Here is a 17,363-nt window from a genome sequence, read left to right on the forward strand (position 1 = left end):
TATATATATATATATATATATATATATATATATATATATATATATATATATATATATATATATATATATATATATATATATATATATATATATATATATATATATATATATAAAACATTCTTGACGATAAAGTGACCTTGAAATAAGACCATATGATCTGTTAATGCTTGCAGCGTGAGTCCTGGAGTGACTAAGAGGCGATCCGTGCACGCAGAGTAATGCTGAATGCTCTGATGTTGAAGATAAGACCTGATAGATATGCCGGGTGGTTGTTATGGCTGCAGTAACGAGGGAAGGAAGGAGCGCAGGCAGGCAGGTGGTGGTTACTGGCTTGTGGTGGAGGCACGTGTGACGGCGATGGTGATGGTGGTGATGGTGGTGATGGTGGTGCTTCCAAAATACGTGTTGATTGTTTTTGATTCTGTGGTTCAGTTTGGTATTCAGTCTGTGTTCTTAAATGTTTCCTCTTATGGAGTCTTTCAAAAGCCACACAGATAAGATCATAAGAAAATAAGGGAGGGTGCAAGAAGCCATCAGGCCTACACGCGGCAGTCCCTTTATGTAATATGCCTATCTATTTCCACCTATCATCCCATCCATAATTTTTTCTAATCTTCTTTTAAAGCTCCATAATGACTCTCCACCAACAACCTGATTACATTACTGAGTCCATTCTGTTCATCTAACACTCTATTTGATAACGAATTCCCTCCTATTCTTTCTTGAACCTAAATTTCTCAAGCTTGAACCCATTATTTCTTGTTCTATCCTGATTACTGATTCTGATAATTTTGCTTACGTCCCCCATGTTATGTCCTCTATATCACTTATGTACTTCTGTCTGGTCCCCTCTTAACATATGCCTCTCTAAGGAATGCAAATTTAAAAGCTTCCGTCTCGTTTCGTAAGGAATACTAGTTGTGTCCAAAATACGTGTGATGTGTGTGGATGCTGTGCTTGAGTCTGTGCTTCTGTTTGTATTTCAGTTTTAAATGTTTCTTCTATGGATTCTTTCAGAGGCCACAGGGATGAGTACTGCAGTTCCCGTGGCTATAATACTTGTGATGTGTGTGGATGCTGTGCTTGATTCTGTGCTTCTGTTTGTATTTCAATTTTAAATGTTTCTTCTCCTATTGATTCTTTCAGAGGACACAAATATGATTAGTTCTCGTGTCTAAAATTTGTGTGATGTGTGTGAATGCTGTGCTTCATTCTTTAGTCTTTAACCATTCACTGCTATCTGGTACATCATCCCTTTCTTTCGCGCTGTTGTTTATAAAGATTTCGTACATTAATTTTAGAGCTGTGAATTGTTGCTTATCGCAGTGGGACTGTTAAATTCTGTGCTTGAGTCTGTTTTTATGTATTTATCCTTATATAGCTTCCTTCAAAAGCCACGTGGGGATCAGTCGAGGTCCCACGTGTGTGTTTTTATCAAGTGTATGGACGCTTCAGTAACAAGCACCAGGAATTCGTTGAAAATAGCACTGATATAAAATACAAGGTTTGCAATCAGCACGTCACTAATTGCCAAGTATTCAAACCTTTTTTTCTCCTTTTCAATGCCATTCATACTACAGTGAGAGAGAGAGAGAGAGAGAGAGAGAGAGAGAGAGAGAGAGAGAGAGAGAGAGAGAGAGAGAGAGAGAGAGAGAGAGAGAGAGAGAGAAGGGCTCGTGACTTTTCAAATAAACCCATCATAAAATTTTTATATCCTGTCGTGGAGGTGGTGATGGTGACGGACATTCCAGGCTGAAGCAGTGGCCAAGGAGTGCTGGAAATACGTGAACTTCCACCCCTCCTTCCCATTCCAGAAGTGAGGAATGGAAGACAGATGAACCTTGGAGATCGATTTTAGAGGAGGGACGCAGACACTGTGGAATGGGAGGCAGAGGAAAGGGGCGGAAACGGAGGCAAAAAAAGAATAAGGGAAGGATAAAAGACACAGCGGAAGGGAGTTTTTTACATGTCGATAGCAAGGGGCGGGGAAGAGAGAGAGAGAGAGAGAGAGAGAGAGAGAGAGAGAGAGAGAGAGAGAGAGAGAGAGAGAGAGAGAGAGAAGACTGAGGGACTGAGAGAATCATACACACACACACACACACACACACACACACACACACACACACACACACACACACACACACACGCGGCCAACTGAAACAGACAGACAGACAGACAGACAGACAGACGAACATAGGCAAATTTCCGCCTTTCAAATTGATTGCCTCACTAACTGATTAATTCTTTTCATCCTTTCCCCAAAAAATTATCATCCTTTCTCCATTCCTTCATTTATCTGCTTGGGAAAGTGTTTACATAGATACCAGTTTGCTTTCCCATCCCTTTTATCTTTCCTTCCTTCCATCCTTCCATCCTTCCTTCCTTTTCCCCCCTGTGTGTGTGTGTGTGTGTGTGTGTGTGTGTGTGTGTGTGTGTGTGTGTGTGTGTGTGTCGCCTCTTTTTTCCTTTCATTTCCATTTCGTTTCTATCTCCATTTTTTTTTCTTTTCTCTATCTCTCGTATTTTTGACTCCCCGGTATAACTCCTTCCCATTAGACGTCCAATATTCAGGGCTCCAGTGATGGCCTTTTCGCTTTGACTAAGATTTTTTTTTTAATTTTCTTTGCCAGTTTTCTTTTTTTATTTTCTTTTTATTTATTTTTATTTTTTTCTGATCCCTCTCGTCTCCCTTCAGGTCACACGTAGCGGAATATCTGAGCGAATAGTGGTTCTGATATGAGGGCGGGGTGGTGATGGAGATATCCTTGTAATTGTGGGGGGTGGGGGGAGAGAGAGAGAGAGAGAGAGAGAGAGAGAGAGAGAGAGAGAGAGAGAGAGAGAGAGAGAGAGAGAGAGAGAGAGAGAGAGAGAGGAATGCAATCTCGTGATTTAAAATGTGCGCACGAAGCACCAAGGAAAGGGAAAGACACACACACACACACACACACACACACACACACACACACACACACACACACACACACACACACACACACACACACACACACACACACACACACACACACACACACACACACACACACACACACACGGAGAGAAAGCGACCAGACAGGAGAGAAAATGGAAAACTGAAATAGAGACAGGGACAGATCTGGTCCGGATACGTGACACGGGGTCGTCGCTCCCTTCCGAAGGTGTATTTTTACCTTTTTGCCTCGCCTTCGTCTTCGTCTCAGCTCAGGTCAAGGCTAGGTGAACACACACACACACACACACACACACACACACACACACACACACACACACACACACACACACACACACACACACACACACACACACACACACACACACACACACACACACACACACACACACACACACACACACACACACACACACACACACACACACACACACTCATTCTTCATCAGTATTCAAAACACCGTAAACGAAATTGGTTTGCATGGACACTGAAAAGAAAAGAGTACAAGGTAATTTTTGTCTTTTCTGAGCCTTTTCTGCAGAGCCATTTAGTGAAGACTGTGTGCAAAAAAACAGTTGTATGGGAAGAGAAATTGTTAAGGAGTGAAGGGATAACTAACACGTGACAAGCTCTCAGGCCGAGTGTCGTTAAGGGACAAGAGGTCTGTTGCTGTTTACTCTTCCTCTGAGTTCTCTTGTCCTTATATATATATATAAAAAAAAAAACATACTTTGCTTTTCTTCCTTTTATTTTTTCTACATTTATTCAACGAAGCGAAATCCACGTTGGAAAAGAAATATAGAAGTGCAGAAAGGTGAAAAAAAATACCTGACTGTACCGTGCAGTTCTCAAATGGAGAGAATCAATCAAACACTCGTAGCTACCTGGAAAGAAAGAAAGAAAAAAAAAAGTTCCAAGCTTTAGCAATCCATTCTTCATTCAATCTTAATCCACACCCAGCACGCGGATCGTCTTTGCCTCAACACAGTGCATGTAGAGTAAAGGGAAGTGCATCTCTGTCTCTGTCTCGGTTTGCTTCTCGCGTCCTCTTTGCCTTCACTCCTGCTGGTGTCCCTGGAATGTGTGCAGGAAGGTTTCAGTTTTCGTTTTCTCTTCACGCCAGATGATGCTTCTTGGCTCACTGTGTTTGGTGTTTCTTTTCACTCATTCTTTCTTTAAGATTAAGATTCGTTTGTTCCATCATTTATTTACCTACTTATTCGCTCATTTATCTATCCACTCATTCATTCATTCATTCATTCACCTACGTAGTCAGTTTCTCACTTACCCATTAATTAATTAAACAATTAACTTATTAATTAATTAATTTATTTATTCAGTGAGTGAGTGAGTGAGTGAGTGAGTGAGTCACTCACTCACTCCTTTATACCCATTAACCATTTTTACATTCAAAGGAGGCTCTCTGTACAAGGATTACAAAAACAGAAATGAAAAGCCTGGTTTAGTTGGGCATGAAACTGTACGTTTTTATACTTCCACCTGTGGCGCTTCCCTTCCTTCTCACGGTTTTATTCCACACAGCCCGCGAGGCGTGCGGTGTGTGAGTGAGAGCAGGATGGATGCACATTTAATACTCCCTCCCCTTTACGTGGTGGATGTTTTTCCTTGTTATTTATCCGTATGCTTTCCTTCTTTACCTTTAGTTATTTTGTGTGTGTGGTTCTCAGTTCCCGCTTTCACCTGTCATGTGGTGTGTGCTCAGATGGGGTTTCGTTACATTACACCGCCCAGTGCAGAAATCAATAGAATGAGCTTGATATTTATTGAGATTGAGTAAAGAAAACTGAACCCACAGGAAATGACCGATGACAAAAACGCGCAGAGTGAAACTGAGAGAAGTTAAGGAAGTCAGACTGATGCAAGAGAAAGAAAGAAAGGAGAATGGAATTGAGAAGTATTAAGGAACTATTGAATCCCAGTGAGGAAAGCAACCAGTGAAGTAAGAGACGTGTTTGGCATGAGAGTGACAAGGAAGGACGTGTTATATGAAGAAGGGCGACGCGGCGCTTGATATATGTGGCCCTAAGGGAGATACCAAGCGACCAGGGTAAACTAAACCGCTGGGAGAGACCTTTTGGGGACCAGATTGTGGAGGTCAACCTTTCCTGCGTCTCTCAAAACATCCAATATATCATCCTCGCCTGGAGTCTTGCCTCGCTTCATTTCCTCCTGAGGCAAACACCCCATACGCAGCAAAAGGGAGCTTGACTGAAGAATATGTGCTTGAGAATAAAAGTATTGGAGAAATACAGAACACTTCCTCCTGAGCCAAGCACCAGACAGAGAAGAGAACTTGACTGAAGAATACTTGTTTGAGAATAAAGGCGTCTATGGAAGAAGAAAAAAAAAATATGTATATAAGTTTTGGATAGTAAGAAAAAAGAAGAAGAGAAAACAACAACAACAACAACAACAACAACAACAACAACAACAACAGGATATTGAGGTAATCTGACTAAGGAATATCTGAGGAGGAGAAATAACATTATACAAATTTTGAATAGTAAGAGAATAGGAAAGGAGGAAGAAAAACAGAACAGGATATTGAGAAAAAGCCACGTTGACTGAACCCAACTGCATTACAGAGAGAACATTAAGTAAATTATGGATAGTAGTAGAAAAGGAAAGTAGGAAGAAAACAGAACAGAATATTGAGAAAAAGCCACGTTAACTGAACCCAACCGCATTACAGAGAGAACATCATACAAGTTTTGGATAGTAACAGAAAAAGGAAAGGAAGAAGAAGAAAAAAAAAAAAAAAAAACAAGAACAAGATAGTGAGGGAAGACACGTTAACTGAACCCAAATGAATTACCGTTTTGTCACCTTCCCTGTTTTTTTACATTAATTAGTAGTATGGTGCGCATGGTAGGAAGATTCTATACCCTACATCAATCATACTACGTTTCAGTTAATATATCTTGCCACTTCTATGCTGAGTTAATGGTACAGTCTTACATTGGAATATTTTAAAACGATTTATCACGTGAGGAAAATCTGTTATGTTTTTACTGGTAATTTTTTGTGACTCCTTTATTAAAATTTGTTCCTTTAAGATCTATTTATTCATTCATCTATTAGGAGTCTCTTTCTTCCTTTGGCAAGTTTATTTGCTTATGTATTTCCTACTTTCGTCTTTCCGTCTTTGGTTTTGCATATTTCTTATCTTCTCATAAAATTTAAAGTCAGGTATTTTTCTTTTTCTTTCTTTCCTTTTTTTTTTTTTTTTTTTGCTTCTCTTCGTAAACATCGCCGAGTCTTATTTATCTCAATATTTTTTTCTCAGTCTTTATTTGCATATTCCTTCTCTTCTCAAAAATGTAGTGTTAGTTCTAAATATTTACACACACACACACACACACACACACACACACTCTCTCTCTCTCTCTCTCTCTCTCTCTCTCTCTCTCTCTCTCTCTCTCTCTCTCTCTCTCTCTCTCTCTCTCTCTCTCTCTCTCTCTGTTTAAACAAGCTTCTGTCCTATCGTCTTTGCAGTGTCCTCAGTCAGTGTTGCCAGGGTAGAGTTCATTGCTTCAGTGTCATCATCTTTAACACACACACACACACACACACACAGAGGAAAGATCCGTTTTGTACTCAACCTTACGTCTTGATTCGCTCACCGTTCCACAGTTAGGTTCGGAGCTACAAAACGTTCAAGACATTAAATTAATCTATGTATTGCATATTTCCTATTCGTTCAAGCGCTTACCAACATGGGGAGCATTTGATTCGGGAGCTTACTAAAAGACTGGAGTTGGCCTAAGTCCTGAGTGCATGGGAATATAAGAGAGGGAGAAAAAATAGACACGTAGGGAGATCCAGAGTTGATTTGCTGAAGGGATGAAAGAGTGAAGGTAGTGAATGACTCTTGCGTTGCGTGGCTGATTTGAAGAGAACTGGGATAAGAATAAATAGAACGTTAAGATAGGTGAGAAACAAACAGGTAGGGAGTTCCAGAATTAATTTGCTAAAGGAATGAAAGAGTAAAGGTACTGATTGACTCTTGTATAGCTTAGCTGGAGAGAACTGGGGTAAGAACAGAAGAGAATAAGGGAAGCTGCAAGAATCCATCAGACGTGCATGTGGCAGTCCCTGTACGAAACTATTTCCTCTTACCATCACCATCCATAAATTTGTCTAATCTTTTAAAGCACCCTAATGACTCAACACTAACAACCTGATCACTGAGTCCATTCCATTCATAAAGTTATAATAGGTGAGAAACTAACAGGTAGGGAGTTCGTGTTGATTTGTAAAAGAGAACGAAAAAGTGAAGTAAAGTTGATTGACTCTTGCATCACTAAGGTGGACAGAATTAGGGTGAGAATGAATAGACGCAGAATTACTTTACAAGGTGAGTGAGTGTGCGTAGGATAGGAGTCTTTGCGATAGACTAGCCAAGGGTTTCTATTACGTAAGAGGGGCTGTGGTCAAGGGCAACGCAATATGGAAAAAAAAGGTCCATTGAAGGTGGCTGTCCCTAAAGAAGAGAGACCGAAAGCAGATCCAGAATTAGATGAACTGAAATCTCTCTCTTGAAAACGTTTGAAGTGAGTGAAGTTGGGTTACGATTCAGGTGTCTGTGTGAAGAAGGAAAAACAGTCATTCAAAAGGGGAAAGACTAAAAAGACCCATTATATAAACAGATCCAGAATTACATGAACTGAAATCTCTCTCTTGAAAACGTTTGAAGTGAGTGAAGTTAGGTTACGATTCAGCTGTCTGTGTGAAGAAGGAAAAACAGTCATTTAAAAGGGGAAAGACTAAAAAGACCCATTATATAAACAGATCCAGAATTACATGAACTGAAATCTCTCTCTTGAAAACGTTTGAAGTGAGTGAAGTTGGGTTACGATTCAGCTGTCTGTGGGAAGAAGGAAAAACGTAATTTAAAAGAGGAAAAGAATAAAAAGATCCATTATACTGTTTCAAAATAATTAGACCGTTCGTTATATAACTGGAAATATGGTTATCTTCATTCTATTTCAGCTATTTTTACTTTCGATTCAATATTTTAAACCTACCTAAAAACACGTTAATTCTCTCTCTCTCTCTCTCTCTCTCTCTCTCTCTCTCTCTCTCTCTCTCTCTCTCTCTCTCTCTCTCTCTCTCTCTCTCTCTCTCTCTCTCTCTCTCTCTCTCCTACTTTTCCATTCATTCGCTCATTCATTCGGCGTTTTCATCTTTCATCGCCATCCCCTCCATCCCCTTTAATAAAATTTCCCTTCCTAACATTTCTTTGCCTCACGTTTCCGCTCTTTCTCTCCCCCTTCTCTCCACCGCTTTCATTCCCTGCTCTGGTTCCCTCCGCCTCAGTGAAGAACGCCTGCTAGTTTGAGTCTTTCACCTCTGTTTGTTGGGTTAATGTTTTATGTACCACGAAGGCTGAGAATGTGTGTGTGTGTGTGTGTGTGTGTGTGTGTGTGTGTGTGTGTGTGTGCGCGCGTGTAAGTGGGTGGGTGGGTGGGTGTATGTGTGTGTGTGTGTGTGTGTCCTCAAACGTTCCACAGTCTAATCTCTAACTTAACAAGGTCTACTGGAAGATATCTGGGTTTTCAAGGTTGTTTTTGTGATTCTAGTAATAATGAGGTTTCTGCCTCAGTGGGAGAAAATGCCACGAAAACCAGGCTAATAATCCCAGTGGCATTTGAAAAGAGAGCTAATGAGAGACTAAGGAGTTGAAGAATGCGAGTCTGAGAGAAAAAGGGACGGACAGAGATGGACAGAGGACAGGCAGATAGACAGACGGACATGCAGGAAGACAAAGAATTATATAATGAAACTCCCTCGAGAAGTGAAGTTTGTTCAGAATATTACTCTGTTAATTCTACAAATATTACTAGTGGTATAATATTGTAATGGGATACGGAACAATTTAAGGTAATGAAAGAAGCATCGCATGTCAAATATAGTGAATTAAGGTACGATGTGAGTATTAGTAAAGTTGATAATGGCAAACATGATAAACTTGTGGTTAGAAGGGTAAAGAAACACAAAGGAAGTACAAAGGCAGGACATTTATTGGCTGTCTGTCATCAGGTTTATGGTAAGTCGAACAGTCTAATGAATTCTTAGGTTGGGTTAGGTGTAGTTAGGTTGGGTTGGGCTGGGTTGTGTTTGGTTGGGTTAGGATAAGTTAGGTTCAGAGATATGTTTAGGTATTGATTTATAATAGGAAATATAATAAACAGAAGTAGTGTGAGAAGGTAATGAATAGGTAAATAGTTTATAACGTAACGTAATTATACCAACAACAATAAGACCTAATCTGACCTAACGTAATCTGTGATGAATGATGACAAGGACACTAAAAACTTAATCAAGTTAACCTGTTCAAACTTATGATGGATTATGCTTCAGGAAATGGAACTGCTATAATCTGACGCAGGGCTGGAAAAACACGGGTTAAAAAAAAAAATGGTGGGTTTATTGTGCTTTTTTTTTTTTATTGTGTTATTTGGTGATTTTATTGTGCTTCTTGAGGGTTTTGTTGTATTTTATGCTGGGTTTTATTTTTGGGGGGTTTTACTTTTTTCTTTATTTATTCCTTATATTTATATGTGAGTCAGTTTAAATAAGCAATTAAAGAATAATCTACAGTGAAGCAAAAGGTCTGAAGTGTTACCTGAAGGACAGACACTTGTTGAGGTCATGCTGATGCAGGCTGGTGCGGTTGGACAAAGCCTGTGTTAACTTGTGCTGCACAGGAAATGAACGGGTCATGCTTGACTGCTTTTACATTTTTGATGAATATGTACATATATACACCTTATCTGTCAATGTGATATAAAACTGAATTTTCATAATGTAAAAAAAAAATAAATAAAAAAAAAAATAATAATAATAAATAAATAAATAAATAAAATAAAATAAAAAAACTTACTGTTTTTTATTGTTTTTTATTTGTATTTATTTATTTATTTATTTATTTATTTATTTATTTTTGGGTGGGGGGTTTAATGCCAACCCTGACCTAACACCAGCTTAACCAAACTATACCAACCTAACCCAACCCGACCCAACCCAACCCAGATCAACCCAACCCAACCCAACCCAACCCAACCCAACCCAACCCAGATCAACCCAACCCAACCCAACCCAACCCAGATCAACCCAATAACAGACGACAAAACCAAACAAGCCTGCTGCTGTGAGTGATGCAGCAGGCCAGCCCAGCGTGACGGCAAGGAGACGGGCAGTTGAGAAGGCTCTTAGCGGCGATAATGACATTTGGCGGCACCCAATATTCGCCCTCCTGATGAGGTTGTCACTAACTCAGCGAAGATCAGAAGCCTTAATCCCTCCCTAATGGCCTCCAGCTAAGGGTGTGAGAGGAGGAGGGAAGGAGAGGAGGAAAGGAGTGAGAAGCTGGGAGAGTGGAGAGCAGGATGTAGGCAGAAAATGAGGGAAGGATACAAGGAAAGGAAGGAATAATGGAAGGATGGAAGGAAAGGAAGGAATGAGGGAAGGGAAGAAAGCAGGGAAGAAGAGAAACGGAGAGTGGGATGTAGGTATAAAAAGGAAAGGAATGGAAAGATAGAGGGAAAAAGGAAGAAATGATGGAAGGATGGAAGGAAAGGAAGGAATGAAAGAGGGAAAGAAAGCAGAGAGCAGGGAAACGTTGAGTGGAATGTAGGAAAAAAAGGAAAGGAATGAATTAAGGATGGATAGAAGGAAAGGAAAGAAGGGAATGAAGGAATGAAAGAAAGACGGAAGGAAGGAAGGAAACAGAGAGAGAGAGAGAGAGAGAGAGAGAGAGAGAGAGAGAGAGAGAGAGAGAGAGAGTACCGCTGTAGTCACGTGTGCCGGAAAGCAACTTTGCTATAATTTCCCAAGTTGACTGCTTCCTCAACAAGCGTTAGACTCCGGCGGTGAAGAAAACGGGAGGCGAGGGAGGAAATGACTGAAGGAAGGGGAAACTAACGTAAAAGAAGAAAGGAAATTTGTAATAATCGTCACCCTAACTTGTCTTTCATCTCAGACGTCAAACTTTCCCTTCATGCCAACAGACAAGTTTCCCTCTTTCCTTGTTACCTTACCTCCTATTTTCCCCCTTAGTAAGCTTCCCCTAGGAGATTTGTTTAGTGTTTTCAATGTGGAGTCGGATTCCTGTGGCGTGTGTGGAAGTTTGAGAGTTCGAAGGGCGGTGGGAACGAACGGTGAGGCGGTGGCGGTGATGGAACACTGAGGAAAACAAAGGAAGAACAAGCTACACAGGATTTTCTTACTCTTGAGACAAAACTACCCTGTCTATTATAAAGTCAGAGATGCAAGGTAGCTAAATTTGAGGGAGAGAGATGTAGAAAACTCAGAATACTTGAAGAATATGGAGAAAACCACGTGGAGATTGCAGTAGAAAGGAAAGGGAAGGTGAAGAAAATGAAAAATGAGGCATAGTGAGGTGAAAGTGGAGGTGGAAGAAGAGGAGAATAATTGGGAATGCGAAGAAGACAAGGGAAGGTGAAATGAAAGGAAATACCGAATGATGAAAGCGAGGACATGCAGGAAAGGAAAGGAGGAAGAGGAGGACGTCGAGAAGAAAGAGGATGAAGATTTATTTAATGAAGATATGGGAAAGCTTCAATAGAATGAGAAGAATGAACAAAATATAGTAAAAGGAAAAAAAGAATAAAAGTGTGGAGGGAAGAGATGATTGAGAAAGTGTAGAGGAAGAGGAGGGGGAGGAAAACACTCCGGAATGCGAATATAAAGACACAAGAAATATAAAATAAAGCGAAAAAGGAAAAGAACAAGATGTAGTAAAAGGAGTAAGCAAGAAAGGAGGAAGTAGAGAAAGAGAAAGAAGAAAGTAAAGAATACGAATACGAAGACACAGGAATAAAGAAAATAACAAAACATAGTATACAGAGTAAGCAAGGAAGAGGAAGTGGAGGAAATAGGAGGAGGTGGAGGAGGAGGAGGAAGAAGAAGCGAGTGATGATGGGGAGTGGAGTGGGTGGGTGAGTGGGTGGGAGGAGTCAGGTGTGAGCCACATTAATGGAAGATCTCCGTTAGTTTGTGGTGAACTGCCGTGTCATACGCTCCACGCTACGTTCTCTCCTCATCGGCTCTCACACGCTCCAGACACCAATCCAAGGCTGTCTTAACTTCACCCTGCCGCCAGTCGTGCATTGTCCAGCCACCGCGTCGCATCTCCCCGCTCCGGAACACGTGGCGCCAAGCATAGCCACTCAGGATCTACTTGTTGCTATAAATTTTACATGGAAATCTCGTAAAACTCCCCTGCATTGCGACGTGGGCTGCCTGTGGGAGCTAAGGTGAGGGGGAAAGTCCTGCCAAGGAGTTACGGAGTGGCATTCATACAGGGTGTCCCGCAGGTCAAGGTACCTACCTCGGGATTTGATAGTTCAAGTAATTCGAAGTCAAAAATATTCTATGCACATATGTAGTGTTTTGTTTTGTTTTGCGAGAAATTAAGGTGTAAGTTGTGTGGTGCGGCCGCCGCTCGCCTGGGTGGGCCTCCGCCTTCCTCCCTTCCACCCTCCTGGGATCGCTCCTTTAAATATAATTTTAGATTATTCGATATTCTTTCTGTGTGATGTCAAACTGTGCTATGTTCCGTGAATTTTGTCCCTTTATGTGTGTGTGTGTGTGTGTGTGTGTGTGTGTGTGTGTGTGTGTGTGTGTGTGTGTGTGTGTGTGTGTGTGTGTTAGAAAACCATACGTATCTTGATATAAAATGATTATCTCGAGGCTTAGAACAAAGTTTCCAGCATTGTGGTGACTCATCTTACAACAAGTGTTCAAAATATCGGCCTTCGCACTTATCTATCTATCTATCTATGTTCGTTGCATCACTTAAGTTGTCACTTTTCTCGGTATGCTCCTGTTGTTCCTTTTCTGCTCTGCAGCTTCCTCAGTGCTGTGGATCAGCTTCTCTCTGTAATGTGCTTTCTTCTTGTACACCAAGGACTTCATGTGTCCCCAAAGGAAGAAATCCATTGGTGTTAGGTCAGGGGATCTCGCTGGCCATTCCTGTGGGCCTTCATGACCTATCCACCGGTCAGGAAACTGCTCATTCAGGTACTCCTTCACCTGCCTGCTGTCATGTGGCGGGGCACCGTCTTGTTGCAGGATCACCTGCTGCTGGATGGTTTGAGCCACATCACTGAGGAGCACAGGAAGCATGTCTTTCAAAATTTCGATAGATGTCTCGAGTGAGACGATCTTAGAAAATGTAGGGTCCAAATAAATGTCTTCCACGATGCCACACCAGACACTGATAGAGAAGCGATGCTGGAAGTTACACTCCACTGTTTTGTGTGGATTTTCCTGTGCCCACCGGTGTTCATTATGAGCGTTGGCTGTCCCGTGTCGCGTGAATATCGCTTCGTCGGTGTGAAGGATGTTGCTGCAGTGTTGTGGATGTTGTTGCAACCAGTGGCAGAAATTAAGTCTTCTCTCAAGCATTATCTTTAGGTTTTTATTTTTATTTTTATTTTTTATTTATTTATTTATTTTTTTTTTTGTAAATTATATGGATGAAAGCCTTCCTTTAATGCTCGCCAAGCTGCCATGCGAGGAACACCCAACCGAGAGGAAACCCTTTTTGTGCTGAACTGATGGTGGGGCTTCGTATTGTCATCTGGACGATACCATCTTGAACTGTTCCAATACGTTCAACTACCGGGGTTCAAGTACCGGGGAAACATCCTCTCTCACGGAGATGCTGACACACTCTGTTGAACGCTGCTGTCAGGGTGGCTTCTGTCTGAGTACCTGCGTCTGTATTCTGCTGCTGCAGCCCGGGCATTCCCATCACAGAATCCGTAAACGAATATCATGCCCGAAAAGTCAATGTTACTGAACGTGATAGACATTTTCCCGTTCACGTAGCAAAAAGATGCTCTTTGGCTGTCAGTTAATTGACGAGGCCTGTCACTGTCAAGACAACTGTCAAAGGGGATGACATTTGCAGTGAGTTGCCATGTATGCTTTAACCCTTAATGCCGCGCGGCGCCACTTCAGTACTTAGCGAGCCGAGGAGGAAAGGAAGGAGGCAAAGTCCACTCAGGAGAAAGACTTCCGCAGCATACACGTTAATTTCTCGCAAAACAAAGCAAAACACACAGAGTATTTTCGATTAAGAATTACTTGAACTATCATATCCCGAAGTATGTATGTACCCTATTTCGCGGGACATCCTGTATGAAGGTCAGATTATTGTCATGAAATTTCACATGGGTTGTCTCTTTCCAAGTAGCTGTGACAGAGTGGAGCAGTCGAGCTTAGTGTGTCAGTGTCGCTGCAGAGAAGTTTTGTGTGGACCTTGGAAGGATAAAAGGACATTGTTGACTTACTGAAAGAGTAATTGTTGCCTGTACGTAAGTCCATCTTTTCCATTTTCATTATTACAATCATCATTGTCACTATAGTCATAATAAGTCGGTAAGCGAGGTGTGAGTGTGTGTGTGTGTGTGTGTGTGTGTGTGTGTGTGTGTGTGTGTGTGTGTGTGTGTGTGTGTGTGTGTGTGTGTGTGTGTGTGTGTGTGTGTGTGTGTGTGTGTGTGTGTGTGTGTGTGTGTGTGTGTGTGTGTGTGTGTGCGAAACAGTTATTTTTTTATTATTTCAATTTGTTTCTTGTTATATACAAATGTGATCCATAATGTAGTATTTTTTGCTTTCCTATGTTGTGTTTGTGAACAACGACATAGCCTTCTCTCTCTCTCTCTCTCTCTCTCTCTCTCTCTCTCTCTCTCTCTCTCTCTCTCTCTCTCTCTCTCTCTCTCTCTCTCTCTCTCTCTCTCTCTCTCTCTCTCTCTCTCTCTCTCTCTCTCTCTCTCTCTCTCTCTCTCTCTCTCTCTCTCTCTCTCTCTCTCTCTCTCTCTCTCTCTCTCTCTCTCTCTCTCTCTCTCTCTCTCTCTCTCTCTCTCTCTCTCTCTCTCTCTCTCTCTCTCTCTCTCTCTCTCTCTCTCTCTCTCTCTCTCTCTCTCTCTCTCTCTCTCTCTCTCTCCCTCCCTCCCTCCCTCCCTCCCTCCCTCCCTCCCTCCCTCCCTCCCTCCCTCCCTCCCTCCCTCTCTCTCTCTCTCTCTCTCTCTCTCTCTCTCTCTCTCTCTCTCTCTCTCTCTCTCTCTCTCTCTCTCTCTCTCTCTCTCTCTCTCTCTCTCTCTCTCTCTCTCTCTCTCTCTCTCTGTGTGTGTTTGTGTGTGTGTTTGTGTGTGTGTTGTGTGTGTGTGTTGTGTGTGTGTGTGCGCGGGCGGGCGTGTGCGTACGTGAGTGCATGCTGCGTTAGCTACGATAGGTGGATGTATAAAACTGACCCACATTTTCTTTATTTTCGTAAATAAGATTTTTCTTTTCTACATCATTGATTCTGTGCAGATGAAAACACTGATCAAACGGTTAGCTAACAAGTCATTCCTCTTGTGTCTGCTGCCGGTGGTGCTGCTAACTTTCCTGCTGCATTCAGGTGTGTAACTTTCTCTTCTCCCATCTCTCCCTGACCTTGAGCATCTTACTTTCCTTTCCTGTTTTCCTCACTCCCACTCTCTTCCCCCCTTCTCTCCCTTCTCCTCTCTCTTAACAGTGACGAAATCTTTCCTGTTGTACAGTATATCTGCTAACGGATTCATGTTCCAGTAACGTCAGTATCACAGTGAAGGTGTTGTACTATTTCTTTTAACGTGGCACAACTGTTTCCGGGCCAAACTCGCCCCTCCAGCCCTCTGTCTGGTCTTAACAAGAGGAGCACATAAAGAAACTTGTGTAAAGATTCATAACTTGTTCTCACACTTTAAATTTTCGTTGTGGTGTATTAGATTTGCACTTTGGAAAATGAGAAATCCAATATTTTTTTCCAGACTACAAGGAAAACTATGTAACCTTTATCATACGGTAAAAGCCAGTCCTCAGTGGCCTCTTCCAGTCCGTCTGCCTCACGATGCTGGCCTTGGACCACGCGAAGCTTAGCCATTTATGTATGCCAAGTTAAAAGAAATGCGCTGTGTAGTGGTAGTGGTGATGGTTACGCTGATGCTTGACAAAGTTTCATTTGAACCTCAGCCGTAACACTGGGCGAGGAGTTTACACCAATCTCGTTTCTCTTTCAGTGGACCGCTTTCCCTTGGCAAACGAAATTGAACTGGGAGAGAACGAAAGACTGGACAGTAGAGCTGAAAGTGCAATAAAGACTGAGAACCGCTGGGGGGTGTCGAACAGTATTTCTTCTCAGGAAGCAGACAAAACAGTCGAAAATGTCAAAAACACCCGTGCACCATCCACTCATGAAAAACACCCAGACGTCAAAATCCAGGTGGATGGCGCGTCTGTCAGTGGCCACACTGGAGGGAAGGCGAAAGCTGAGTCTCTTCTCACCACCTTGAAGTCCACGATAGTGCCGGAGAGCATCACGGGAACACCAGAACCTCCCAGGAAGCAGAGAAAGGTGCTGCTGCTTTCATCTGTAGGGCGGAGCGGCTCGAGTTTCCTTGGGTTGTTACTGGCAGCTCTGGGCAACAATATGTACTTCTTCGAGCCAATCAGAGGATTACCAAAAGGCTACCAAAGCAGCCAGAACGTCTCGGAAGAGTTAGTGAGGTATTTCCGGTGTGACATAAGGCAGAAATTGTTGCAAGTGGGGGGCAGGGCGGACATCAGCGTCATTCACCCATTCACGAAGTACAAGCACTGGTATCAGGTGAGACTCCAGGACCTGATTGACCGCTGCCGCCAGGAGCCACTCATTATCATCAAGGTCATCAGGTTGCGCCTCCAGTGGGTCCGGGAACTCATGAACCGAAAGGAAATGGACAACGTGAAAGTGATCCACCTGGTGCGTGACCCCCGAGGCTCCTTGATCTCCATGGAGAAACTCAAGTGGAACACAACGGAAAAGGACGCATGTGTCAAAATCTACAAGGTGAGCGAAGTATGGTATTCCGTGTGGATGGTTCAGATGGACCTCTCACTAGCTCATCTCATAGTCATGGTCAGTAACAAGAAAACCTATAGCCACCATTGCATTAAGCGGATTTCCTCAGTCTTATGTCCCTTGATGTGTTGAGATTTCTAGCAAAGTAGTGTATTCCGTGTGGATGGTTCAGATGGACCTCTCACTAGCTCATTGTATAGTCACGGCCAGTAATAGAATAACCTGCCTCACTCACTTCCTTTATACAGGGCTCTAGTGAAACAGATTGGTGGGATATGCCAAACCACTTGACTTATGTTGCTATAGTGAGACAATATTACACGAATTCACTGACTGGCTCACTTGAACTCCCAAGACTGTGTTATGGAATGTACCCCAATACTGACATAAAAAAAAAAAAAGATTAATTTTGTTTTGGTCGTGTACACAGGATCTTCAGGAAAGGGAAACCATGGCGTCCCTTTTCCCAAATCGCTACACCTTCGTCAAGTAAGTTGGTAT

At 42.2% G+C, this 17,363-nt stretch overlaps 1 protein-coding gene and 1 long non-coding RNA gene across 5 annotated transcripts in view; both read left to right on the forward strand.

Annotated features, from left to right (window-relative positions):
* LOC135089147 (uncharacterized) overlaps nucleotides 1-17,363 on the forward strand; it is a 73,367-nt gene that overhangs the window by 10,502 nt on the left and 45,502 nt on the right. The window lies entirely within an intron of this gene.
* The window catches only part of LOC135089145 (carbohydrate sulfotransferase 1-like), a 28,335-nt gene that overhangs the window by 10,332 nt on the left and 640 nt on the right, over nucleotides 1-17,363 (forward strand). Inside the window, exons 1-5 of one of the 4 annotated variants that reach the window (XM_063984431.1) lie at nucleotides 11,973-12,249; nucleotides 14,196-14,316; nucleotides 15,314-15,401; nucleotides 16,042-16,850; nucleotides 17,293-17,351. In XM_063984431.1, coding sequence (XP_063840501.1) covers nucleotides 15,314-15,401; nucleotides 16,042-16,850; nucleotides 17,293-17,351 — 956 coding nt within the window. In that variant the 5' untranslated portion in view covers nucleotides 11,973-12,249; nucleotides 14,196-14,316. Of the gene's footprint in view, nucleotides 1-11,972; nucleotides 12,250-14,195; nucleotides 14,317-15,313; nucleotides 15,402-16,041; nucleotides 16,851-17,292; nucleotides 17,352-17,363 lie in introns of those variants that run through there. The other 3 variants (XM_063984430.1, XM_063984429.1, XM_063984432.1) reach the window with 3 other exon arrangements.

Source organism: Scylla paramamosain, chromosome 32, assembly GCF_035594125.1.
Source record: "Scylla paramamosain isolate STU-SP2022 chromosome 32, ASM3559412v1, whole genome shotgun sequence".
Taxonomy (NCBI): domain Eukaryota; kingdom Metazoa; phylum Arthropoda; class Malacostraca; order Decapoda; family Portunidae; genus Scylla; species Scylla paramamosain.